Here is a 25,400-nt window from a genome sequence, read left to right as displayed (position 1 = left end):
ATATCGCAAACTATGAGAAGGCTTGGCCTCGTTACGGTACGAATGACAATTGTTTCCGCATGATCGAGGAATCTCATGAAAGAGGCATCAGAGTCATCTTGACTTAGTTATTAACCACTGTTCCGAAGAGCACGAGTGGTTCAAGGAGAGCAGATCTTCCAAGAACAATTCAAAGCGTGACTGGTTCTTTTGGAGAGCTCCTAAGGGCTATGACGCCGAAGGTAATCCAATTCCCTCAAACAATTGGAAATCTCTCTTTGGTGGTTCTGCCTGGAGATATAATGAGAAAACAGGCGAATTCTTCTCGCTCGTGTTCGCTCCAGGTCAACTTGATTTCAATTGGGAATATGAAGAGTGTCGTGGGGCCATTTATGACTCCACAGTGGGGCAATGGCTCGCCACAACGTTGATGGCTTCCGGATTGACGTAGATAGCATCTACTTAAAGTGGAAGCCTACCAGATGCCCCCGTCACAGATCCAATTGTTCCTTACCAAGACGGAACTGCATTTTTCATAAATGGACCTCGCATCCACGAACATCATAAGGAAATGCGTAAATACATGCTCACTCAATCCCAGAAGGCAAAAAAATCATGACCGTGGGCGAGGTTGGTGTCGGTGGTGAGGATGATTTCAAAGTTTACACCAGCGCCAAGGAGGAAGAGCTTAACATGGTGTTCAACTTCAAACATATCTCTGTTGGCGAAAGCCCCGAATTAAAGTATGAACTTATTCCATTCACCTCGAAAGACTTCAAGCTGGCTCTTGCTGAGAGCTTCTTATTTATTGAAGGGACTGACTGCTAGTCTACGATCTATCTTGAAAATCATGATCAGCCTCTTAGTGTTTCTCGTTTTGGTTCTGATTCTCCCAAGTGGCGTGAAATCTCTTCTAAAACGCTAGCCACGCGTTGAGCGGTACGGTGTTCATCTAGCAGGGTCAAGAGCTAGGTATGCCCAACTTCAAAAATAGGAAGATCGAGCAGATCAAATGCGCGGAAGGAATAGATGCTTACGCGGCTATCAAGCGTGACCATGGCGAGGACTCAGAAAAGATGAGGAAATATTTTGAAGCATTGGCCCTTATTTCCAGGGACCATGGGAGAACGCCCTTCCCATGGAACGGTGATGAACCATATGCAGGTTTTACGAAGGACACAAAACCTTGTATCGATATGAATGATTCATCTAGAGACGGAATCAATGCAGAAGCTGAATTAAAAGATAAAGACTCTGTTTTCTTCTCTTGGAAAAAGTCCTTACAGTTTAGAAGAGAATACAAAGGTATTCTTGTGTATGGACAATGACAAACTCTTCATGTTCACCAAGAATTCGGACAGTAAAAGAATGTTTGCTGCTTTTTGAACTTCAGCAGCAACACAGATTCTTCAGTTCCTGACGATAAAGCTTCATACACGATGTTTTTCGGTAATTATGCAAGCCCAGACGGTAATTCGCGTACATTGCAGCCATGGGAAGGAAGACTGTACTATATAAATGACGATTATGTTAAGATTTATTATGCTATGTTTTTGCAGAAGTTTTGGATAATATTTACGAAAAGTTTGTTTACGCTTCCTTGGCTTTGATCAAATTTTCTTATATCTCTTCAGATAGCTGGAGGCAGTTCTTACTAGTGTCATATTTGGGCCAGAATTTTCATGGTCTAGTACGGCATATCCTGTACTTGACACGGAGAGCCGTAAAGTGGACAAATTCAAATAGTGTCGGCACCGGGATGTCCATGTATCCATTCAGAGGCAAAATTTTAGCTCGAGGAATAGAATTGATAGATCATGGCTTCTTTCAGTATTAAACTTTTATTTGCGAATGTGCATAACGGATAGCCGTTTACGTGGTGTGTTTATGTGCCATTTAATCACTTTGTTCTGGTACTTAAAAAATCATGGGTGAAAAAAAAGGAGGGATGTGATGTATTTTATCAAACCTTGAGTTCGTCCACTCACTTTTTACCGTTCAAGGCAATCTTTGAGCAGACCTCAAACCGCCTCCCTACCTATTTTTGTAGGTGATTAGGTACTATGAGCATCTTAGAAAGACTTGTACACTCCTTTAGCGAATCAGCACTTGCAAAATACCGCACCATGTATGAGTAGGTCACCGCGCAGGAACAAAAGCAGGTTTCTCACCCTTCATGGATTTGAGCGTATAGTGTATACTAGGAGCGAAGAGGCATTATATTCCTCGTTATTATTACAGTAGGTTTTAGCAGTGTATGAGAGGACAGATTCAATACATAAATCGAGTACATGTATATGTAGGTTCTTAAGCACCACGCTTTGCTTTGTTTTTTCATTTGTTAACGATTTTTTGTATGGTTGTAACATGACCAAGATTTCATAGTTCCCATGTACTACGAGTATAGAACCATGTTTTTATCAAAAAAATTCTTGAATACCGGAATTAAATTGCTGGAATGACTTCTGTTTCTCTTTAATAATGCTGTTGACCACGAGAGCAGTTATCCTCGCCGTTTAAGTGTACGAAAATCCTTAATGTCGTAGTATGAATATATCTTTAGCTCATTACACATATACAGGCACCTATATGTACATCACCTCTCTTCGCGGCACCACTTACTGGACATCGAAAAATATCTCATCTCCTACCACTGTTCACAGAACGGCAGCCTGTGAGCTGTTATCGTCTTTTCTAACGGTAAATATTTACAGTAACCATAATTATCACTCACAGAACGTTGAACATGAGCAGAAAATTGAACTAATTCATGGAAGTATATCGACGATTTCTTTAAGATTATCATTTGAATCCAGAGATTTAGAGATTGGAAGCGTAATAAGAGCACTTTGACATTTTGTCGTAAACCTGTCAACTAGTATGCTGTCACAGTGTTTTAGAGAGAAAATGAACTTCGATATGTCGAACAGAAAGCTCCAGGCCTCCGATTCCATATTTTGATCATACTGATTTACAACGTCCACTAATGCGTCTGCTATTTCTAGTGCCTTCACTGATATTCCAGGACCGTGAACTTCATAGAGATTATTTGGAATCAAAAACGTGTCCTCTAACATGTCCCTAGCAATTTCGACTGGTATGTGGGCATTATTGCTGTTGGAAAGAAAACTAATCCGCATACCTTTTATCCGTAGAACTAATTTCCAAGCCAGTGTTCTGATCCAATGCCGAGAAAATGATATATCCACATACCCGTAGGACCATGGCTCTATTTCAAGAGGCACTTTGTGAAGTTCCCTCCATATCTTTCTCAAAGAGTCTTCAGTACAGGACACGTTGGCGGAGTCAGTAGCTAAAGCATCAAAGAAACATTTTCCTGGCACAGTAAATACTCTAATCATCTCGAGAAAACTATCCAGAGAAAGCCGGGGGTCGGTCACAATTTCAGGCTGTGGCGGAGCTATTGTGGTATCCAGACTTGTTGCACAATGTGTGTAAACGGAAAAGTATCTTTCCGTCAATAGAAGCAAATAATAAATCTTCCGCCCAAGCTGCTGCTCATCGAAAGAAAGAGATTCAAAAGTTTTCTCCCGATGGAACCCGGCCAACTTGATGAGTCCTACAGCTTCGCAAGAAAGTCTGTATGAAGTTCTGGAATTGGACATCTGTGCATAACAACGGTTCAAACAATAATACGTCATAATCTTGAATATGTCACTACCATTGAAGTCGTCAAATTCTTGACGTGACGACATGCACAGACTGGATAACTGTTTTCCAGTGAAAGAAGTCCCCTTTTTAGACTCAATTTCAGTTTGCAAATCGCTAAGTGTGGCAGCGGAAAGAGATACCAGAAACCAGTAAACGCAACAGTCACTATATTTTTCGTCCAAAAGCTTGTGAAGATCATCATAGCAGAGTAAAGGCCAGATCACATACAATTTGTCGTGATAAAGCCGCAGACATTGATCAATCAGCTCCTTCGGAACTTTTATGATAGTGGCACTACTATTTTCAGTAACTACCTGAACATCAGCTATTTTTTTTAAGCTTCTTGCCCGAATGGACTTCGGACCTCTCTTCTTCAAAGGTCGAAGATATGTACATTGCAGATTGTGCTGAAGACAGCAATTACATGGCTTTTTACGATCACATTTTACCCGACGAATGCAACAACAGTCGCATGCCTGCCTATCTAGAGCCATATCCAAAACAGAAATCTTCTACATTTACTTACACTTTCACGAACTGAAACAACTCCAGATTTATTTTCTTTTTTCTGCCCGTATTTAAGTCACTGAAAAAAAAGGAAATAAATGGCGGATTAATTAAGCTGGGGGTGGGGAAAATGCGGTACCGAGGTGGGGAGGGATACCACTCAGACGACACCGCAGGTACTTCGAGCTCTCGAGGAAGAATATGCTTCCAATGAAACACAGAGATGAGAGACATAAAACACAAAATACGAGAATATGTCAGACAATCAAATGTCCAACGCAACACGTTAACCTATTTTTTGATCAGGTCGTTACTGCGACGATTTCAATCTTGGTGTGTAGTCTCTTCCTCGAGAAATCCGGCTTTTTTCCCTTGACCTGCAAGCTCTGAAGTTAATCCTTTCCCCGTCGTTCACATTTTTAGCGTATCTACTTCCAACATACTCCTTCAAAGTCTGTACTGCGACACGACTCTCCCTGGTCTTGTGATTTCCCGAATATTACTACGGCGGACTTTTTCTCGCATAAACTCGCCTGCGAATTTATGCGTTACGTAGAACACTGATGTCTTTCGCTGGGAAATTTCGCTAAGAATTGAATGCAGGCCCAGGATTTGTAGCGCGTGGTTCCCAATAGGAGAAACTTAACGTCGTAGAATATTTTTGTACTCACGTCACCAGGATCGTACTGGAGAAATTGCGTCTGGTAGAGGCTTTTTCCTATTGCTATGACGTTTCGGTAATTTTTATCATGGTATTGCCAACCGGAGACGGGTTCTCGTAAAATATGGAAACTATTTAAAGGCCTACACTGAAGCTTGAATTACAGCCTCAGGATTCGTAACTGCAATTGAGATAACAGCAATCGAAAAATACATCGAGCTCTTCACTTGAACATTTACCATGACAATTTCTTCTGCGCATCCTGAAACAGAACCTAAATGGTGGAAAGAAGCTACAGTCTACCAGATTTACCCAGCAAGTTTTAAAGACTCTAACAATGATGGCTGGGGTGATATGAAGGGTATTGCTTCTAAACTGGAGTACATCAAAAATATTGGTGCTGATGCTGTTTGGATCTCACCATTCTACGATTCTCCACAAGATGATATGGGTTACGATATTGCCAATTATGAAAAAGTTTGGCCTACTTATGGTACCAATGAAGACTGCTTTGCCCTGATCGAAAAGACTCACAAGCTGGGAATGAAATTCATCACCGATTTGGTCATTAACCACTGCTCAAGCGAACACGAATGGTTCAAAGAGAGTAGATCTTCCAAGACCAATCCTAAGCGTGACTGGTTCTTCTGGAAGCCTCCTAAGGGTTACGATGACGAAGGTAATCCAATTCCTCCAAATAACTGGAAATCTTATTTTGGCGGCTCCGCATGGACTTTTGACGAAAAGACGCAAGAGTTTTACTTGCGTTTGTTTTGCTCCACCCAACCTGATCTAAACTGGGAAAATGAAGATTGCAGAAAAGCAATCTATGAAAGTTCTGTTGGGTATTGGTTAGACCATGGAGTTGACGGTTTTAGAATCGATGTGGGGAGCTTGTACTCCAAGATTCCTGGTTTACCAGATGCTCCTGTTATTGACAAAAACTCGACCTGGCAATCGAGTGATCCATTCACTTTGAATGGTCCACGTATTCATGAGTTCCATCAAGAAATGAACAGATTTATCAGAAACAGGGTCAGAGATGGCAGAGAGATCATGACTGTTGGCGAAATGCAACATGCTTCAGACGAAACCAAGAAGTTGTACACAAGTGCTTCAAGACATGAACTTGGTGAGTTATTTAACTTCTCTCATACTGATGTTGGCACTTCTCCACTATTCCGTTATAATTTGGTGCCTGCAGGCTTGAAAGATTGGAAAATAGCACTTGCAGAGCTGTTTAGATACATTAACGGAACTGATTGTTGGTCAACTATTTATCTGGAAAACCACGACCAACCACGTTCGATCACCAGATTTGGTGACGATTCTCCAAAGAATCGTGTCATTTCAGGTAAGTTATTGTCTGTGCTGCTAACCGCTTTGACCGGCACTCTGTACGTTTACCAAGGACAAGAGTTGGGCCAAATCAATTTTAAGAACTGGCCTGTTGAGAAGTACGAAGATGTCGAAATTAGAAACAATTACAAGGCCATCAAGGATGAGCATGGAGAAAACTCAGAGGAAATGAAAAAGTTTTTGGAAGCAATTGCTCTTATATCAAGAGACCACGCCAGAACACCTATGCAGTGGTCGCGCGAAGAGCCAAATGCTGGTTTCTCTGGTCCTAATGCCAAACCATGGTTTTACTTGAACGAATCTTTTAGAGAAGGCATCAACGTTGATGATGAGGTCAAGGACCCAAACTCTGTTCTAAACTTCTGGAAGGAGGCTTTGATATTTAGAAAGGCCCATAAGGACATTACGGTCTATGGTTATGATTTTGAGTTCATCGACTTGGACAATGACAAGCTTTTCAGCTTCACAAAGAAGTACGGCAGTAAGACATTGTTTGCTGCTTTGAACTTTAGCTCTGGCGTGATTGATTTTACGATTCCAAATGATAGCCCATCATTTAAGTTAGAGTTTGGAAATTTCCCAAAGCAGGAAGTCGATGCCTCCTCTAGGAAATTGAAGCCATGGGAAGGAAGAATCTACATCGAAGAGTGAAAAACTTTAAGATAATGATAACGATCGTGTACTAATAAATCTCGTAGAACGTAAATAAGAAGTATTTATTAGTTAGAATTGAATATATGTATGGGTCAACAAAACCTTATTCTATTATCTGTGCCCATGAATGTTGGGATAGTTATTGAGATCACATTTTCAATACAGGTGAAGGTATTGGTGATACAAAATATAGTAGATAACTTTGCTACCGGTTTTTTCTTCGCGAGAAAAGAGAGGCTCAGATGAGCTCAAAAACTCTGATTCAATTCACAGCAGACAACAGTTTTCCAAGACATCTTTGCCGGCCTACAGAAGGTGTTGGAAGGAAATTCGATACAAAAATAAAAGAATTTGGGATGTTATGGTGAGCACAAGAGTTTGATTCACTTCGTCAATTCATATTATATTCACAAAAAAAAATTATTTAGACACACAAACAGCCTATCTATAACGGGATCATTTAACGTAGAAAATTCGCATTTAAACTTGGATTTTTTCATGTTCCGCTTCGGGTACTGTACGATCATTATACTCTAATATCCAGCAGCTGTAACAAATCCGTCGAGTAAAGCAGCGAGACCAACAGCGCCCGGATCCGGTAGTCCACCTTCACTATCAAGTTTTCTCAACTCCTCCTTAGCCACGTAAGAAGCACGTCCAACAAGGGCATCCATCTTCCTTGTCTTCTCAGCACCGTCATGAGCCAGTTGCGCAGCGACTCTAGGTCCCTTCCCAGCCTTCAGTGCTTCAACAAAGGGTTGGAGAGCATCAATCAATGTTCTGTATCCTGGACGGGCTCTGGTGTACTTATACAAGGCATCTAATGCAACACAAGAAGCATTCTTGAAAGTGTCTGCAGTAAGCTCCTTATCCCCAGAATCCCTGACACCTTGTGCAAGCGCCGACAGGTAAATGGAATACAGGCCACCAGAGGTACCTCCCATGGAGTCTTCAACCATGTATGCAATATCTTCAAGACCAAGAGCAGCATCTTCAAGGCGCAAATTATGGTTTTTAATGGCTTCGGTCAACGCCTCACCTCCAGATACAAGAGTAGTCCCACAGTCACCATCCCCTGCAATGGTGTCGTACCAGGTAACTTTTGGCTCAACCTCATTGATTTTTGCAATTCCAGCAAGCAAAATTTTAGCGAAGGTGTCGTAGTCAGCCTTCACGCCTGAACCCTTTTCGTTCCTCAATGTCTTCAGAGAAGGCGCAGTAGGAACTTGTCCATGGGCCAATACCTTCCAGTCTTCAGCAGAATGGTACCTTTGATTCCATCCGCTTGCTGTCGTAGGATAATCGAAATACTTAAGGGTATCGGTCCCCGCTTTCGTAGCATTCATCAGAGTGATACCAAACCCAGGTCCGTTCAAAGCAGTGATAAACGCACCAGTGATTGTTCTCTTAGGAACAATGTGGTATTTTTCAATCAATTGTTCAGAAATGACCTCTGTAGCATAACCCAACTCCAGATTGGACATACCACCCATGTTGTTAACCATGAGGACTACGTCATCTTTTGGATCAAATTTCACGTAAGAACGGTCCTCATCCTCATCGAGAAGGAAAGGTAGCAATTCAGCGACGAGCTCAGGAATCGATGGCAATGGAGAAGACTTGTGCGTACCAGATTCATTATGGATACCCATACCAATTTCGTACTCATCTTCTCCCAGGACGGCTTCATGCTTGTGGCCAGGGACAGTGCAGTGATCAAGAGATGCAGCAATTGTGACACTGTTGTCGACGACTGACTGAGCAACTTTGGCAACTTCTGCCAGCTCGAGCCCATGGGAGGCAGCTGAACCAGCAATCTTATGCACCAGCACGGTGGCACCGAGACCTCGGCGCCCAACTAGAGAACCCTTCTTTCTACCAACAGATACATCGTCTCCAACAGCAACCATTTCAATCTTCATTCCAGCAGCTTTTGCCCTTTCGGCAGCCAAACCAAAATGGATGATGTCACCGGTGTAGTTTTTCACAATGATCAAGGTACCCTTAGGAGATTCAACAGCCTTGATAGCAGAATAAATCTGTTTAGTGGAAGGAGAAGCAAAGATTGCTCCAGCGGCAATCGCATCTAACGCCCCATCACCAACAAAACCGGCGTGGGTTGGTTCATGACCGCTACCCCCTCCTGAAACCAGAGTCACCTTAGGTGGGTTCCCTGAACCCGGAGCTGATGCAGTCCGGAAAACGACCCTGTCGTGCTTGATCACTGTAAGACCCGGATTGCTTCGAGCAAGTCCAAGTAGGTAAGGAGTGATGATGTTTCCATCTGATTTGAATTGTTTGAGAGACATGATTATCGAGTCAATTATTGATTGGTTATTGTTCAAGTTTGGGGAGAAGTACACAATACAGATGTCACTACAAAAACAAGCTAGATCTACATCTATTTATATATTGTTACAAGGGCCTTCGAATTGAAAACTTAACTTCATGTTGCGGCATTTTTTCTTATCATATTGTTGAGTAATTATTTCAACTGAGGTGACGTAAGTATCACTTCCGTTTAATACCTCCTTAATTAACGGTGTGATTTGATACCATGAAGTATTGAGTTTAATTATTCCAAAATTAAGTTATCGCCTGGCGGGAATTTTTCTGCACAGCGATTTACAATTGATCTCCCTCTGCGGGATTTACACGCCCAGGCTTAAGATCAATGTCTAATTTAGCTTCCGTCAGAAAAAAAGCGGGCCAAGATCATATAACTCCGCTCCGGAATATCCTGTTTTCCGTACCCCACTACCCCGGAAATACAAGTTATAAGTGCAAATCGATGTATTCCCACTTCTACTGAATTAAGAGGGTTTGCTGCATCCTTGTTTTAACTGTTCAGTCCATATAAAAAGAGGCCTTTGTTTAAATAGTAGAAAGCATTTCGAATTCTTGCCCTAGAGCGAAGTAATGAGTTACGAGTCTGAGAGATCATCTTCCTCTTCTGAGAGTACACAGTCAATAACAGCAAAGGAAAGACCCAGTGGACGAATAACTTGGGAAGGAAGTGCCAAAATGTCAGAACAACCAAATGAAAACGATGGTGCTTCTTCAATGCGTAGAGTAGGTGAGGGTCGAAGGACAGCTAAAGTGGGAGGACCATCGAGGAGTAAAATTTCTCCTTTGACACCTTTGAAAAAGGTTGTCGTGGAAGAGGGGCCTTCTGTGCAACTGCGGACGCCTTCAATGGGGTTTGCCTATTCTTTGCCCAACCTGAAGGCCCTGAACAGTTTTTCCGATGCTGAGCAGGCGCGCTTGATGCAAAATTATTTATCTGATAGTGTGAATCATGGTAATAACAACAACTACGTAGACCCACTATATCGGCAACTAAACCCTAGTATGGGCAGTTCTAAAAATAAGCCCGTCTGGAGTTTGAATCAGCCGTTGCCGCACGTCCTCGATCGAGGCTTGGCGGCAAAAATGATACAGAAGAACATCGACGCAAGATCCCGTGTATCCTCGAGACGAGGTTCACCGGATATCTCGAGAACCGGTTCTATGACCTCCGTAAAAGATTGGAAAAGGCTTCTCAGAAGTGCCGCGCCGGGCAAAAGGCTTGGGGATATTGAAGCGCAAACTCAACGTACGAACAGCATTGCAGCAGATAAGGCACAAACCAAGTTAAAGCCTGAGCGACTCCAGAAACCTTCTAACTCGCACATTGAGAATGTTTCAGATAAAGGACAGCGAGCTCCTCACAATGTTAATTTTTCATTAGGTGATGAGAGCGGCGCACCCTCCGTAGATGACGCATACGCGAAATTTCCTGAAGAACGTATCGAAGAGGACGATAAGAGTGCTAGCGCTTTAGACGGGAACGAAGTTGGTATCTTGGAAGAGGAGGATGGAGATATAATGACATTTCCCAATTATTGGGCAAAGATTCGGTACCATATGCGAGAGCCATTTGCAGAGTTTCTCGGGACACTTGTACTTGTAATTTTTGGTGTTGGTGGTAATCTTCAGGCTACCGTAACAAAAGGCAGCGGTGGTTCTTATGAATCTTTGTCATTTGCGTGGGGGTTTGGTTGTATGCTTGGCGTTTATGTCGCAGGCGGCGTCAGTGGTGGACACATCAATCCTGCTGTTACGATATCGATGGCAATTTTCCGAAAGTTCCCGTGGAAAAAGGTACCTGTATATATAGTCGCACAGATTATTGGTGCTTACTTTGGAGGAGCTATGGCGTACGGTTATTTTTGGAGCTCTATTACTGAGTTTGAAGGTGGTCCGCACATCAGAACTACGGCAACGGGCGCTTGTCTATTTACCGACCCTAAATCATATGTAACGTGGAGAAACGCGTTCTTTGACGAGTTTATAGGCGCCTCAATACTGGTTGGTTGTTTGATGGCACTATTGGATGATAGCAATGCACCACCTGGAAAAGGTATGACGGCATTGATTATCGGCTTTTTAGTCGCTGCGATTGGTATGGCTCTTGGATACCAAACAAGTTTCACGATCAATCCAGCAAGAGATCTTGGTCCTCGTATATTTGCCTCTATGATTGGTTACGGTCCACATGCTTTTCACCTTACGCATTGGTGGTGGACGTGGGGAGCATGGGGCGGACCGATCGCAGGCGGTATCGCTGGAGCACTCATATATGACGTGTTCATTTTTACGGGATGTGAATCTCCCATCAACTATCCGGACAACGGCTATATTGAGAATAGAGTGGGCAAGCTTTTACATTCTGAGTTTCTTCAGCATGACGGTACTGGTTCTTCGGCAATTGAGTCCGATGACAACAGCAATACTGGTAGCAAGAAATCTACTCCTATGGCCTTGTAATATATACTATTGAACTTTCTTTATCATGTATGGTTTTAATTTTTCAAGCTAACGTCTCTTATGTAACACAGAAACGTCATGTTTTTCTGCTAGAGTATATCCATATTACAATAAGCTAGTGTGGCAGTCGATATCTGATATATTATCAAGACATTTTGTCGTATCTATTAGATAAGTACTAGAAGAGAAATTCAGTTCAATGAATTTATATCTAATGATATTCCTACATTGATTCCTATGCCGCAAAAATAATGGAATATGTCCCCAATCATGGTGCGACGGCTACCAAATCTTTTTGAAAGTTTTTGTAAGCCCTTGTGCCTGGCATACATGCTCATATTTCTTCCAAAACCGTTGCAATTTTGTAACTAGTCGTTCTGCAGGCGTCTACTTCTTCGCGAATAGGAGTATATGAATAAGACACATTTCAACGGCCAATCGTGGGGGAGTGCTAACATTATGCAAAATTTGCCGAGTTTCTTTGTCCATTTCATTTAATAATTATTCCTATAGGTTCTCACATAGAGTGCAATCTTCCTGTTTTAACATAGCCAGAAATGCAACACAAAAAAGCTCGCAGATATCGAAAGGGCATAAGAACGCTTAGTAATAGGCCAAGACAGAAAATGTTGTTATCAAACACTTGTATTTACATTGTACTATGTTGAGGGCAATACTGACACGGATCCTTACTGGTGCGTGCGTGACGCCACTACATAATTTTCCAGCAATTCTCTCATGCTCTACGTGCAGTTGAAACCGGAAATATACGACGGAATTCGGATCGTATATTTTGCCACATTAATAAATCTTGTCAAAAGTAATTTAAGTAGTAATATAACTCGGCAATTCCTTCGGGCATACTGTTTTCAAAAGAAAAATTTGCCTTTAAATCTACAATAGTCAGAATACTTTCAAATGCTCTGCTGCATTTCTCAGAAAGTAAAAGCTTTCGAGCCACTTCAGAAGAAAGCGGAACTGAGACTTCCGCAGGCTCTTGGCGATTTATTTTTATTTATTTTGGTTTGATTGGTACCCCTTGCCAGCGTTAATTAATGTCAAAGCAGGCAAGCTCCAGGGGTTCATTATGCGTAACCCTCGAGGTGCGGAAAAATGAACCTTTATGTTTTTAAGTCCGCCTACCCCGCAAATTCTTTTTCGAAGTTTTTCCCCTCCCCCCTTCTACAGGCGGAGGATTGCGCAGGAAATTAAAATAATTAACATTTTGTCTTTATCTTTTTTTCAAGATTTAAAGTTTTCCTATTTTGCCATTAAAGTTAATTTAGTATAACGCCAATGAAAAGTTTACTTACACATGTCTTCTCGTGGCGGAGTATCATACCATCATAGGAATTACAATACCTATTTTTCACAATTCCGAAAAAATAACTCTGTGGTGCACCCTTCCTTGGAAAACAAGCGCAAGTGCCCCAAAATCCTCTTAGCTTTCGGAATAAGGAAGTGCGAGTACGTTCATTGCGTCAATGGTCGATACTTTCGCGACGGTATGTTTTGAAACTTTTTTTGTCTTCTAATTTTCATCTCTCGAAAAGGCACTCGGAAAAGCACACGTGCATTAAGATACATGAGAGAGGACTCAACTACTTCGACACTTATAGAAATATTTACACTGTTCTTCAGAGGGGAAACAACTGCATTAAAAAAGCAAGACTCCACAAAAAGTTTGCAAATATAATAGTTACTAAGCGAAAACAACACTTAGATATTTGACCAAAGTTCCGCTTTTCTTATCTTTCGTAATTTCTGAAGACGCCAGGCTACTTTCTTGATCAGAAAAGTCAGCATCAATATCCTTTCTTCTGCCTTCATCTAGATCCACTGACTTTAAATCAACAATCCTGAAGTGGTGATTCTTAAAAACACATATTGCAACATACAATACAATTGCAACCGGTAAAAGGATATAAGCATCGACAAAATTTCCTGCATCAAAGGGTACAAATGAAGTCCATCCTTGAATCAGTGCAAGAAAAACGTTAGCGATTAGACTAAATATTGGGGTCCATGGATACAATAATGCTTTATATGGTAGTTCTTCCAGTGATCTTCCCTGAGTCACCCATGCTTTTCTGACTCTCAAATGTGTATAGCTTATCACACCCCAGACAATGAAAACACCAACTCCAGAAAGGTTGACTATATAGGAATATGCATCTGAGGCTCCAACACTAACATTCATCAATGATATCAAACCAAGCGCGTTAAATACCGTAATCGCAGGGATGGGAACCCCCCTCCTATCGGTCCAAGCAAGAATCTTTGGGGCCAGACCCTCGTGCGCCAGGTTTGTTAGAGTCCTGCTTCCGATATACAGTGACCCATTGATAGCAGAAATACATGTTACCAAAATGAAGGCATTAACAAGATGCGCTCCACCGGCCCAACCAGCACGTGAAATGGCAATGGAAATCGGTGACTTTAGAACTTTGGTGGTAGCAGAAAGATTTGGATCGTCAAATGGTACGGTTGCTCCATAGAAAACAGCAATCCCAATATAGACAATCAAAACCCTCCATAAAGTCTGTCGAACAGCAAGCGGGACAGCCTTGCCAGGATTCTTTGACTCTGTCGCAGCCAAGGCAACACATTCCGTCCCAGAATAGAAGGTGGAGCAAAACACAAACACTACTGCAATTCCCTTAAACCCATGTGATAATGAGCCTGGACTGTTCCAATAATGAAAGCCGAAGGCTGGCCTATCCTTGATACCTCCGGAAATGTAAATTATGGAGAAAATATAATATGCCACTAATCCTACTATTTTAAACCAGGAAAGCCAATATTCCGTTTCACCAAAAAGACTCACACCAATCAACTGAAAAATTTCGAATGCAAACCAAAATATCAAGATGTAACCATAAAGAGGAACCTGGGGCCCCCAGAACTGCAGTATAGACGATAAAGTATTGTATTCGTTCGCCAATACTGCAAAAAACACAACGACGTAAGCGTAACCGCAGACCGCAGATAGAGCGTCGCCATGGAATCTTCTAGCTAATGTAGTGAATCCGCCGCCAGAAGGGTATAAGGTAATAATTTCGCCTATAGATTCCATCACTGCGAAGGCGATAACCCCAATAATGCTAAATCCTAGAAGCAAAGCGAGAGGCCCGCCTTTGTTGAGCGCATTTCCTGCACCGACAAGACAACCTGGGCCAATAACACCACCCAAGGCGAGCAGTGAGATATGCCTATTCTTGAGAGCCCTTTTCACTCCGGTATTGGGATCAAACTTCGAAACGTCAGGTTCCTCACTGATGTCTACTGCTTTAATAATCAAGGCAGAAGGAGATTTGGCATCTCCCTTATCCGTTTTTTCGACGTTGGCAGTATCAAATTTTGGGTTCAGGGCCGTCATTGTGTATATACGCCTAATAGCTTGTATATATCCAGAAATGCCGGAAAAGACTGAAAAAAAAGAACCATTGCTAGCGGAATTCGTTGTTTAAATAGTATGGGCTACATTCGTAAGTGCTAGTGTAGCTACCCCAGAAATACAGTATCCGGAGTTCTTTATGCTTGCAAAGTTTGCGTTTTCTGCGTTTTCTGATCTACTATGCATTCATCTGAAGGATGTGGCGCAACGTAGATGAAGTACTTTTTAACACGCCACAGTTGTGGTAACTTCCAAGAGAACGATAAAAGTGGTTCTTTCAAATTGTAGGAAAATGTTACTGTGTTGAAAGATTTCCTTTTGAAAATGGAGCCTGATCAACTCTATGTCGTTCTATCACGCTGTAGGTTCCGTTCAACGGAGCAAAAATAAAACTGGCGATTTGTTAAAGCTTTGCAGTGCTAGAGATACCTGATCAATGAAGATACCCATATTTGATAATGAATACCAATACGGTAATTGCGACATATTTTTTTGTCAGGAAGCTGCTTTCCTAGGCCTATTCCTTCATTTCTTACGAGGTTCGCCGCTTCGTAGTGTAGTGTTCCAATGGAGTCGTGTAACATCGTCCATCAAACCCGGCAATCTTAGCAAAGATCTGTACAAGACTAGAAGATAGATTTGAGGAATTCTACTAATCTTCTGTAATTTATAAAGTGAATGAACACATTTTTTCTGTAAAACCACAAGAAAAATATACCAAAAGAAGAATCGACATAATCATATATAAGAATATGATGTTGAGGATGCGGAAGAAAAGTTTGATCAAACATCTTAATAAAAAGCTTTGACTAGACTCAACTTTGTCTAGACTCGGCCGATGACGGCGGAACAATTAATATTCAATAACGTCTAATTTGCTTTAGTATTAATACACTTTAATTGGTGAGTAAGACATATTCTTTATGAACGGACTTTACTTAACTCCGCATGGAGAGAACGTTTTATCCCAATCTTGCTTCATTTCGTCTTTTGATTATCTCAGCTCCCTTCTTGAACAACCATTTACATTATTTGGAGGCGAAGGAGTGAGAAATCTCCCCAGCAACGCTGTATGCGAAGTGTTCATTGCAACATCTTCAGGTCATAAGTCCCCTATTTGCTCTTTTGCATGAGGTATATTTTTGGCTTCTTTGAGGCGCATTGTACATATCACGTTGCATGAGGGTAGATTAAAGGACTTCGACGCCATTGGGCAACTGGTAGCAAAAGCTCGTGAAAAATAGATTCATGTTGAGATTTTTTAAAACGTATTTTTGTACATATGTATTTATATCAAGTGGAAAGCAAGTAGCTGACGTGAAATCGTGGATAAAAGGGAAAAACATCGATCAAAGTGGCTTGACAACTGGTGCGGCCTGTTTAGGCTGGAAGAGCCAATCTCTTGAAAGTACCTTCCTTTCTACATTTTTCTTGATGAATAGCCATTAATCTTTGAGCTTCTAAAGGATCAGAGACTTCTTCAGGTTCTGGCCAGGATAAGTATTCATTGGTGTAGTTAGAGACATAGTCTGGTGGCAAGATAGCCAATCTCTTACCGTAACCGGTAACTTTCTTCCAGTCACGATGAACATTGAACAAAGATGAAGAGAAGTAAGCGTAACATCTTTGGTATTGTTTGTAAGATAATTCGGTGTCCAATTGAGGCTTGAAGTCAACATATTCCTTCCAAGCTCTGACAGGGTCGCTTAGAACATAGTCAGTAGCCTTCTTGATGGCTTTCAAAAACTTTCTGACCTTTTCAGGATTCTTCTTCAAGAATTCATCGTTACAGATGTAAAGGACGGTACAGAAACAACAGCAACCCAAACAAGCCAACTTGTCAATTCTCAACATCTTGGCATCGCTGGCTGGTCTACCCTGCTTGGCCAAGTATTCTTCCAATTCGACTTGTTGCATACATTCAATACCAACACCAGCATCAATCTTACCTTCAATGATGTACTTGGCGATGTTCATACCACATCTGACGGCTGTGTAGTCTTCTGGAGACATACCGTAGTGCTTGGTCAATTCGTCAATTTGGATCTTACCAAATTCACCAACGTAACCGATTCTCTTACCCTTTAGGGATTGGAAGTCTTCGGTGATACCGCTACCTTCCAAGTATAGGACACCGGTGAATGGTTCATCCAACAAGGAGGCGACAGAGGTGACTGGGAAACCACGGGCCTTAGCAGCCAAAGTGTGGATCATGGCTTTCAAACCCATGTCGACCTTACCGGATCCAATCAACTCAGTGACATCTGATGGATTGGTTGGTTCCAGAAGGGCAAGATCTAGACCTTGTTCCTTGAAGTAACCCTTGGTTTGGGCCAAGAAGATTGGGATATGGTATGGAGCTGGTTGCCAGTTTAACAAAAATGTAATTTTATCGGTAGACATATCTTGGATGTATTTCTTGTTGATGTGCGAGTTCTATATAATTGAAGACAACAAGAGCAAAAGGAACAACAGGAAGTTTAAATCATGAACACAATAACGCAAGGCTTTTATATCTTTCTTTTCCAGCCATTTTATCATCAACGTGCTTCCAGTGCTGTGCTGTTTGTTCAACAGAAGCCACCTTGCCTCTTCTGAATGAAAATAATATTTTATGCGTACTGCTAGTTGAATATTTTGCATTCTTCGCAATGCATAAGCCATTCAAACCAAATTGAGGAAGTCGCATCATAGTTGAAAACCGATAAATGTATGATGTTGTCACCTGGAGGTGATTTGCTGTCTTTATGCATTGCGCGCCAATCTTTATTCCCTTAAAAAATTAAGCAACCTCATCGCTTAATCGCATATTCAAATTGTCCCTCAAGAGAATATACATTTAAATATGCCTAAGCAACCGTGCCTTTTGATCGAAGAGAACAGAGGCAAATGACAGATGATCGATTCTTGTATATGTAAACCAAATTGAATGTTGTGTTATTAAGTAGCTACGATATGTTGATGGCTTTTTTAATATGAACCGAAAACCTTCTTTGTAGGCGTCCATCGTTCAACCATCCGAGTTTAGCAAGTTTTGTGCCATATTTACTGGCGAATTCGCCAATACGTTGGATAAAAGTATGATGACTAGGTCAACCAAGCCGCTAGACGCTTGTAATGATTTTTCTGGGTTGTCACAGTGGGCCGTGGCTCAAGAACTGCGCAAGCTAATTACTCAGCGTTCGGTAACCTTGGCATAGCCTTCTTGTATCAATGAAGCAAATAGTAGCATTTGATGACGTGGAAATACCGCACACTAGAATCAACGACAGCTGAAACGACCTCCTGCGCCGCGCTTTAAAGAATTAGAAGTCAGTTCACACCACGAGGTCTATGCATAAGCATATGATCATACATTTTCAGGTCCCAAAAAATTTATTAGTGGAGCTGCTTACAAATAAATATTAACAAAATGAACTAGTTCTTATATTGTTGCTGGATTGGTCATATATGTGCTTAGACCTATATCAATGCCTCACTGGATGGACGACATGCGATCGTACCGGCCTCTTGTAATTCATTTTTGAGATCATCGCAACTTAATAAGCTACTAATTATCAACAATAATCAACTATCCACAGTTACTAGTAGAGCTGATTAATACATTCAATCACGTAACAAGAAGATTATTATATACGGTGTTGAGAAGATGACGAAAATTATCAGACCAGTGAAATAAGATTCAGAACAGTCATCGAATTTAGTGGAAACTGAGGCGCAAGGATTGATAATGCAATAGGATAAATGAATAAAGACGTATAAAATGAATGAAGAAATAAAAATAAGATTATGTAAAATTGTCGATTTCCTTTCGTGGACTCCTAAATCCATGAGGAGAACTTCTAGTATATTCTATATACATAATATTATGAACCTTACCAAAAATGGAATCCCAACATATGTCACAAGATTTTATTTGGGACAGGAACTTCATAAATATTGACAAAATGTGATATTTTGTGCTTCTACAGAGATTCTGAAGGTTTAGTTTGCAAAGGTGATTTCTACATATACCCGATTGTACTAGCTTATGTGATCAATCGTTTTTGAAAAAAAGGCGCTCAAACTAAGGCACTGTAGAATTAAAAATATTTGCTGGGGGCAGACTTCGCAGTAATTAATTGGTATTTTCATCCTCTCTGTCAGACGAAGCCAGTCCCGAAATCTTAACTCATTATACTCAAATTAACAACATAGATTACCTACATGCTCCCTGGCTCCTCAAGATTATACTTACAGGTACCACGTTATGGTTTTTCTTCTATTTCATACCAAAAATTGATGATTATTTTCCATGTAGACTTTTCTCTACGTTGGTAATATTGCCAACTTCAATGGCAAGAAAGCTAAAAGAGGGAAAATCAGTCCTTCTGTTCATTTAATCACACTCTGTGAGCTATTTGGCGGCTACAGCTGTTACTTCCCCCGATTTTTTGAACATCGTGAAGGAATTTGAGATTATTACTACATATACTCCAAGAAAAGGTTTTCCCACTCTCTCTCGCCTTATCATAGGTCAAATCAACGTCAATGTATAAATTTTTTATTTTTGTATACTTTACGAAGAAACGAAACAGAAATGAAAACTAAGAAATTGCCCTGACCAGCTTACATCTTCGACAAGCTTCCAAGAACAGTACGCGCTTTGGACCTGCACGATATTGAGAGAGAGAGAGAAAAATAAGAGGAATATGTTTTAAAGTCTATAAGTGTTCCATGGAAAGAAGTTCAGGTTCTATATTTGTCAAATCTTTACCGTAAATGATGGCATCTATAGGCTCGGCAAAATCTTTTAAAATCCCTGCACGGGGAACCAACCCAATTCTTTGGAAGTTCAATTTGTCCCAGATTTTCCAACTAGCTTGGTTGGTAACAAATACAAGGTTGAAAATAGAATATTTGTATCCCAACAAGGGAGCCCAGTTTAAGTATACCTGTGCAAGCCTATAGCCAACCTTTTTGCCCCTATGATAAGTGTTCACTAAAAAACCTGCGTTACAGTTGTGCGAGCAACGCGGAGAATAATTAGGCTTGATGTAAAACGTACCTAAGAGGACCGAACGCCAGTCTTGACCGTCTTCGATAAATTTCTTATCAGTTCGCAAAACAATAACTGTAAATGAGTGGAACCAATAATTCAGAAAATCCTGTTTGGTCAATTTCTCCAATTGTGGATAGGTCTTGCCACATTCAATTTCCAAATTAAATAAGTCAAAAATGTAGTCAATAAGCGACTCCGGTACGTATTGGGCATTGAATACTGGAAATGCAGTTGCTACAATGTCCGATTCGATAAGCTTAAACTGTAGTGGCTCGATAGTTTGAGCTAGTGGTTTGAAAAAAGCAGGTCCATCATGTAAATTTGCAGTTGATTTCCATTCAGTGGATCGGGCTTCCATCTCTGTTTCAGGTTATGATATTTTTTGTATGTTAAGGCGTCATTTGACTAAGACACCCTTAGGTGTTCGAAGATTTAGGCTTATCATTTTTTTCTTTTTTCACGGATCTTTAAATTCCTCGTCATAATTTCTTTTGCTGCGATATGGAATGATTTAACAGACAAGGTACCGGAAGAGAAAAATATAAAACAGAATACAAATAACATGATCACATTGATTAATCAATATAAAATCATTCATTATTTTGTGGTGCTACAGGAACACCTGCACAATATGCTTTGAGCTGAACAAAAGACAATTACGTTTCGTCTTACAGACTTCCAAAACTTACTTGTTGTTGAAAATCATTACCAGAACACCCGATAAAAATTGCAATGGCTTCTAAAATTCTCCATCGGCCTCATGCAACTGTCTCCTTCATTGCTTTAACATAATCCAGGGCAGTGACTGTTTTTCTTTACCATACTCTTCTATAGGCTTGTCAGCACATTCATTCATTTAGAAGTTGTACGTTCGAAGAATGGAAGGAGGATGTAGGTCTGAGGTTTTTGCTAAAAGAAGGAATGAAAATGACTGATGGGTTTCCCGGATTGAATATACCCAGTAATCCTATCTTCATATGGCCTTGCTCAAAGGAGAACTGTATTCCAAATTTCATTGCAGCCCAAAGGTTTTTGCGCTTACACTTGCATTTGTTACGAATAGTTCATTTTGCTAAAACATATGGTGGGGGCAGATTCCAAGCAAGCCAAGCACATCTCTTTCAGAAGAGCACGTCGTAAACCCCTACAGGGTACAATTCACAAAACACTCACCAACTTTCTGAACTCCACTGTCGAGAACGTAGAAGCTGCCACCTTTCCGTGGCAACCGTTTAGCTCATATTAATCTGGGCTTAGACGATGGGCTTCTGAACGAGGGTCCAAACTAAACTCGGATCTTCTATCTGGCCGAAAAAGGAAGTATCGCAGGCACGGAAAAGGGTTTTTCAAGGTACCCCGGCTCCCCTATAATTGGCATTCTTCTTTTTGCGTACAAAAAACATTGGCAATGCAAAACGTGCCTTCATATACGAAAGCTGTGGAAGAGGTCGTTCAAGGACATGCACATCTCCATGGTGACAGTGAATATGGGGGCGAGAGGTAAGATGAGAAGGAGTGCACGATGAATGGTGAGCGTCCACTAATTCGTTTGTGTAGCAACAAACTGGTCAAAGAAATCGTATAAATAGAGCAGCTCTGATCATCTATCTTTGAGAATATGCCTTCATTCTTCTCTTTCTAGTTAAGCCTATATCAGCACTAAAGAAACAATCGAAAACAAACAAATACAATGGTCAAATTAACTTCAATCGCTGCTGGTGTCGCCGCTCTAGCTGCAGGTGCCTCTGCCACCACCACCCTAGCTCAATCCGACGAAAGAGTCAACTTGGTTGAATTGGGTGTCTACGTTTCTGATATCAGAGCTCACTTGGCCCAATACTACTTGTTCCAAGCCGCCCACCCAACTGAAACCTACCCAGTTGAAGTTGCTCAAGCTGTCTTCAACTATGGTGACTTCACCACGATGTTGACCGGTATTGCTCCAGACCAAGTGACCAGAATGATCACTGGTGTCCCATGGTACTCCACCAGATTGAGACCAGCCATCTCTAGTGCTTTGTCTAAGGATGGTATTTACACCATTGCTAAATAGGTAACATGCTTTTACGAATGAAATCCTACGGACATTAGGAAGGAATGAAAATTAAAAAAATATGATTTGACGGTGTATATAGTTGAATATGTGTATATTAATATTATAAACCTCTCGATCAATTATGTTATTTTTGAAACGGCGGCGGAATGGATTACGGAATGAGATTGTGTAAAGTTCATTTCGTGAATGCCATTTACTGAGTAACCAAAGGGATAGTATATGTTATGAGGTACAAAAGGGGTATAGATGGATAATGTAAATGAAATAATGATTAGTAAAGATTATAGAAGATTAAAAATGACTGGTGAATATTTTATGAAAAGTGAAAAATTGTTAGAAAATATAAAATGGAGAGACTTATTATAGGAAAAATGAGAGTAATGATATTATATGGTAGCGCTATATAAGTATGTTATATTCTATAGCGTCCGTGTGCGTATGTAGTTGTATTATAGTGTAGTGCATGGAATGGAGATACTGGGACCTAGAAGTTGGACCGAGGTGATATTTATTTATGTTCCTGTGACGGGTGAGTAATATGCGGAGAATATATAAGAAGAAAGGAGATAACGAGTAGAGGAAGAGTATGATGATGAATAATGGAATTTGAGTAGGGGTTAAAGTGATTGGATTAATTTATGTAGCATCCGTGCGCGTATGTGCTGGTATTTATGTTCAGAAGATATTGAGAATACTGTAATGGCGGTTTATTGAAATGATGATATTGTGTATTCTATATTTACGATAATGTGCTGATAGGTAAAGTATTTATATATTGGTGCGTTTACGTTAGTATTTATATGTTAGTGTACTTATAGCTGTAGTATGGCAGGTGGAGTGCAGCTAGTAGAGTCAATGTCAGTGAATATGTAAAAGAGCAATATGAGTAGCCTAATGTAGAGAGTAGAGGGCATGGGGGTGATGTGATGGTGGTGATTGTATTGTATATATTAGTTATGTTAACAATGGCGTAATGCAGAAGCTGATGTATAGTCAAGGTGTTAGAGTATTGAAGTACTGAGTACAGTTGTATGGTCCACAAGGATAAGTGATTAGTTGTGGATAGTTAGGTGTGACAGAAATAGGTAGGATTAATAAGTAAAACAGGGTATGAATTACTAAGGTATGTGCAATATATAGTGATGGGGTGTGGTATGGCAGTATTCTGTAGCGTCCGTGTGAGTATGTGCTGGATATGACATTATGATTCAATGGGGGAGAGCCGAGTTAGTTAGCAGGATATAAAGTGTGATATGGTGATGGTCTAGAGTAAAGTGATTGGTGTATGTTTATTGTTTACGATTATTGTATATATGGGAGGTAAATGGAGTGTAGTGTTTAAAGGATATAAAGGAGGTGTGGTAATGACGAGTGGATGAATATGTTGATTAGAATGCAGATAAGGGGTATGAAGTGTTAGATGTGAGATAGTATGAGTTTGGTGTAATGACATTAGGTATGAACGGCTGGGTGTGCCAGGTGGTAGTATCAAAGTAAGGTGATGGTAATTGAGAGATACAGAAGAGGTGAGAGGGTGATAACTTGGGGATATGTTATTCAGGATGCAGATATGAGATATAGATGGATAAATGTGGAATACAGTGAGTTTAATGTGGAAATGGCCCTGGGTATAAACCACTGAGGTAAGGGCCGTACTTAGTGATGTTATAGATGAGAGGTGGTTTAGTACTATATAATAAGGGCTTATATTGGTCACATGATGGTATTTCGGGCTACAGAAGAGGTGAGAGGGTGATAACTTGGGATTATGTTATTCAGGATGCAAGGACATGATATAGATAGATAAATGTGCAATATTGTGAGTTTAGTGTTGAAATGGCCCTGGGCATGAACTGCTGAGGTCAGTGCCGTATTTAGTGATGTTATGGATGAGAGGTGGTAAAGCATGTGGTGGGGTGAGAAAACGTGGGTGTTATATATTCAGGGTAACATTAGAGGGAGTTCTTACAGTCCGTTTGAGTGGTGGATAGGGTAATAGCAGAGAAAGTGGTAGTGATGGTGGTGATCATGATGATGATGGTAGTGGTAGTGATGGTAGTGATGATAGTGATGATGATGATGATGGTAGTTAATGGTAGTGATGGTAGTGATGGTTATGGTTATGGTGCAATAGTGATGGGTGTTAGTAGTGGTGATAATGATGACGACGATGATGGTAGTGCATATTATAGAATGTTGATATATGGTAAAGACTGTGAAGTATGGAAGTATTGAGTGCTGTTCTATAAGGATGAGGTGTGGTATGGCAGTATTCTGTAACGTCCGTATGGCTATGTGCTGGATATAATACTATGATTCAATGGGGAAGAGCCGGGTCAGGTAGGAAAGGTGGGTAGTGTGTGTTTGTTTACATTTCTTTGTTTACCTTATTTATCTCCATTTCTTTGTTTAGGTTCATTGTATGTATGGTAGGTAAATAGAGGGTAGTGTTTGGATGATACAGAAGAGATGAGAAGGTGATAAGTTGGGGATATACTATTCAGGATGCAGAGATATGATGTGGATAGATAAATATGTGAAATACTAAGTTTAATGTGGAAAAGGCCCTGGGTATAAACCACTGAGGTAAGGGCCGTATTTAGTGATGTGATGGAATGGTGCTGGTAAAGCATGTGGTGGGGTGAGAAAGCGTGGGGTACATGGTCAGGGTAACATTAGAGGGAGTTCTTACAGTCCGTTTGAGTGGTGGGTAGGGTAATGGCAAGGTGGGTGGTAGTGATAGTGATGGTGATGATGATGTGATGTGGTAGTGATGGTGATGATGATGATGATGGTGGTAGTGATAGTCATGGTAGTGATGATGATGGGTGTTAGTGATGGTGATGCTAATGGTTATGGTTATGGTGTAATAGTGATGGGTGTTAGCTTTAGCTTTAGTAGGTGTGTGTGTGTGGGTGTGTGTGGGTGTGGGTGTGTGTGTGTGTGTGGGTGTGTGGTGTGGGTGTGGTGTGGGTGTGTGGTGTGGGTGTGTGTGTGGGTGTGGGTGTGGGTGTGTGTGTGTGTGTGGGTGTGGGTGTGGGTGTGGGTGTGGGTGTGTGTGTGTGTGGGTGTGTGGGTGTGTGTGTGTGGGTGTGGGTGTGTGTGTGGGTGTGTGTGTGGGTGTGGGTGTGGGTGGTGTGTGGGTGTGTGTGTGGGTGTGTGGTGTGGGTGTGTGTGTGGGTGTGTGGGTGTGTGTGTGGGTGTGTGTGGGTGTGTGTGGGTGTGTGTGGGTGTGTGGTGTGTGTGGGGTGTGTGGGTTGGGTGT

General features: G+C 41.1%; 10 protein-coding genes across 10 annotated transcripts; 5 read left to right on the top strand and 5 right to left on the bottom strand.

Moving 5' to 3' along the window:
* Positions 1-594: 594 nt before the first annotated feature.
* SKDI06G0100 (uncharacterized protein) lies at positions 595-807 on the top strand (the record flags this gene model as incomplete). Its single annotated transcript, XM_056227619.1, has 1 exon — positions 595-807. The coding sequence occupies one exon, from the start codon at positions 595-597 to the stop codon at positions 805-807; it is 213 nt and encodes a 70-aa protein (XP_056087422.1).
* Positions 808-953: 146 nt separating this feature from the next.
* Positions 954-1,307, top strand: SKDI06G0090 (uncharacterized protein; the record flags this gene model as incomplete). The annotated part of the gene is made up of 1 exon (XM_056227618.1): positions 954-1,307. One exon carries the CDS (start codon positions 954-956, stop codon positions 1,305-1,307), a length of 354 nt encoding a protein of 117 aa, XP_056087421.1.
* Positions 1,308-2,747: 1,440 nt separating this feature from the next.
* On the bottom strand, positions 2,748-4,145 carry ZNF1 (DNA-binding domain containing protein; the record flags this gene model as incomplete). Its single annotated transcript, XM_056227617.1, has 1 exon — positions 2,748-4,145. The coding sequence occupies one exon, from the start codon at positions 4,143-4,145 to the stop codon at positions 2,748-2,750; it is 1,398 nt and encodes a 465-aa protein (XP_056087420.1).
* A 914-nt stretch (positions 4,146-5,059) lies between these two features.
* On the top strand, positions 5,060-6,829 carry SKDI06G0070 (glycoside hydrolase family 13 protein; the record flags this gene model as incomplete). The annotated part of the gene is made up of 1 exon (XM_056227616.1): positions 5,060-6,829. One exon carries the CDS (start codon positions 5,060-5,062, stop codon positions 6,827-6,829), a length of 1,770 nt encoding a protein of 589 aa, XP_056087419.1.
* A 536-nt stretch (positions 6,830-7,365) lies between these two features.
* On the bottom strand, positions 7,366-9,141 carry DAK2 (dihydroxyacetone kinase; the record flags this gene model as incomplete). The annotated part of the gene is made up of 1 exon (XM_056227614.1): positions 7,366-9,141. One exon carries the CDS (start codon positions 9,139-9,141, stop codon positions 7,366-7,368), a length of 1,776 nt encoding a protein of 591 aa, XP_056087418.1.
* A 610-nt stretch (positions 9,142-9,751) lies between these two features.
* Positions 9,752-11,641, top strand: AQY3 (Aqy3p; the record flags this gene model as incomplete). Its single annotated transcript, XM_056227613.1, has 1 exon — positions 9,752-11,641. The coding sequence occupies one exon, from the start codon at positions 9,752-9,754 to the stop codon at positions 11,639-11,641; it is 1,890 nt and encodes a 629-aa protein (XP_056087417.1).
* A 1,702-nt stretch (positions 11,642-13,343) lies between these two features.
* Positions 13,344-15,020, bottom strand: AGP3 (Agp3p; the record flags this gene model as incomplete). Its single annotated transcript, XM_056227612.1, has 1 exon — positions 13,344-15,020. The coding sequence occupies one exon, from the start codon at positions 15,018-15,020 to the stop codon at positions 13,344-13,346; it is 1,677 nt and encodes a 558-aa protein (XP_056087416.1).
* Positions 15,021-16,418: 1,398 nt separating this feature from the next.
* Positions 16,419-17,441, bottom strand: THI5 (4-amino-5-hydroxymethyl-2-methylpyrimidine phosphate synthase; the record flags this gene model as incomplete). Its single annotated transcript, XM_056227611.1, has 1 exon — positions 16,419-17,441. The coding sequence occupies one exon, from the start codon at positions 17,439-17,441 to the stop codon at positions 16,419-16,421; it is 1,023 nt and encodes a 340-aa protein (XP_056087415.1).
* A 2,300-nt stretch (positions 17,442-19,741) lies between these two features.
* SKDI06G0020 (N-acetyltransferase family protein) lies at positions 19,742-20,437 on the bottom strand (the record flags this gene model as incomplete). The annotated part of the gene is made up of 1 exon (XM_056227610.1): positions 19,742-20,437. One exon carries the CDS (start codon positions 20,435-20,437, stop codon positions 19,742-19,744), a length of 696 nt encoding a protein of 231 aa, XP_056087414.1.
* A 1,332-nt stretch (positions 20,438-21,769) lies between these two features.
* Positions 21,770-22,132, top strand: SKDI06G0010 (SRP1/TIP1 family protein; the record flags this gene model as incomplete). Its single annotated transcript, XM_056227609.1, has 1 exon — positions 21,770-22,132. One exon carries the CDS (start codon positions 21,770-21,772, stop codon positions 22,130-22,132), a length of 363 nt encoding a protein of 120 aa, XP_056087413.1.
* Between the last annotated feature and the right edge of the window lie 3,268 nt (positions 22,133-25,400).

The sequence above is a fragment of the Saccharomyces kudriavzevii genome (genome assembly GCF_947243775.1).
Source record: "Saccharomyces kudriavzevii IFO 1802 strain IFO1802 genome assembly, chromosome: 6".
Lineage (NCBI taxonomy): Eukaryota > Fungi > Ascomycota > Saccharomycetes > Saccharomycetales > Saccharomycetaceae > Saccharomyces > Saccharomyces kudriavzevii.
Note: the sequence above shows the minus strand (reverse complement) of the source record. Positions and strands in the feature narration are given on the sequence as shown.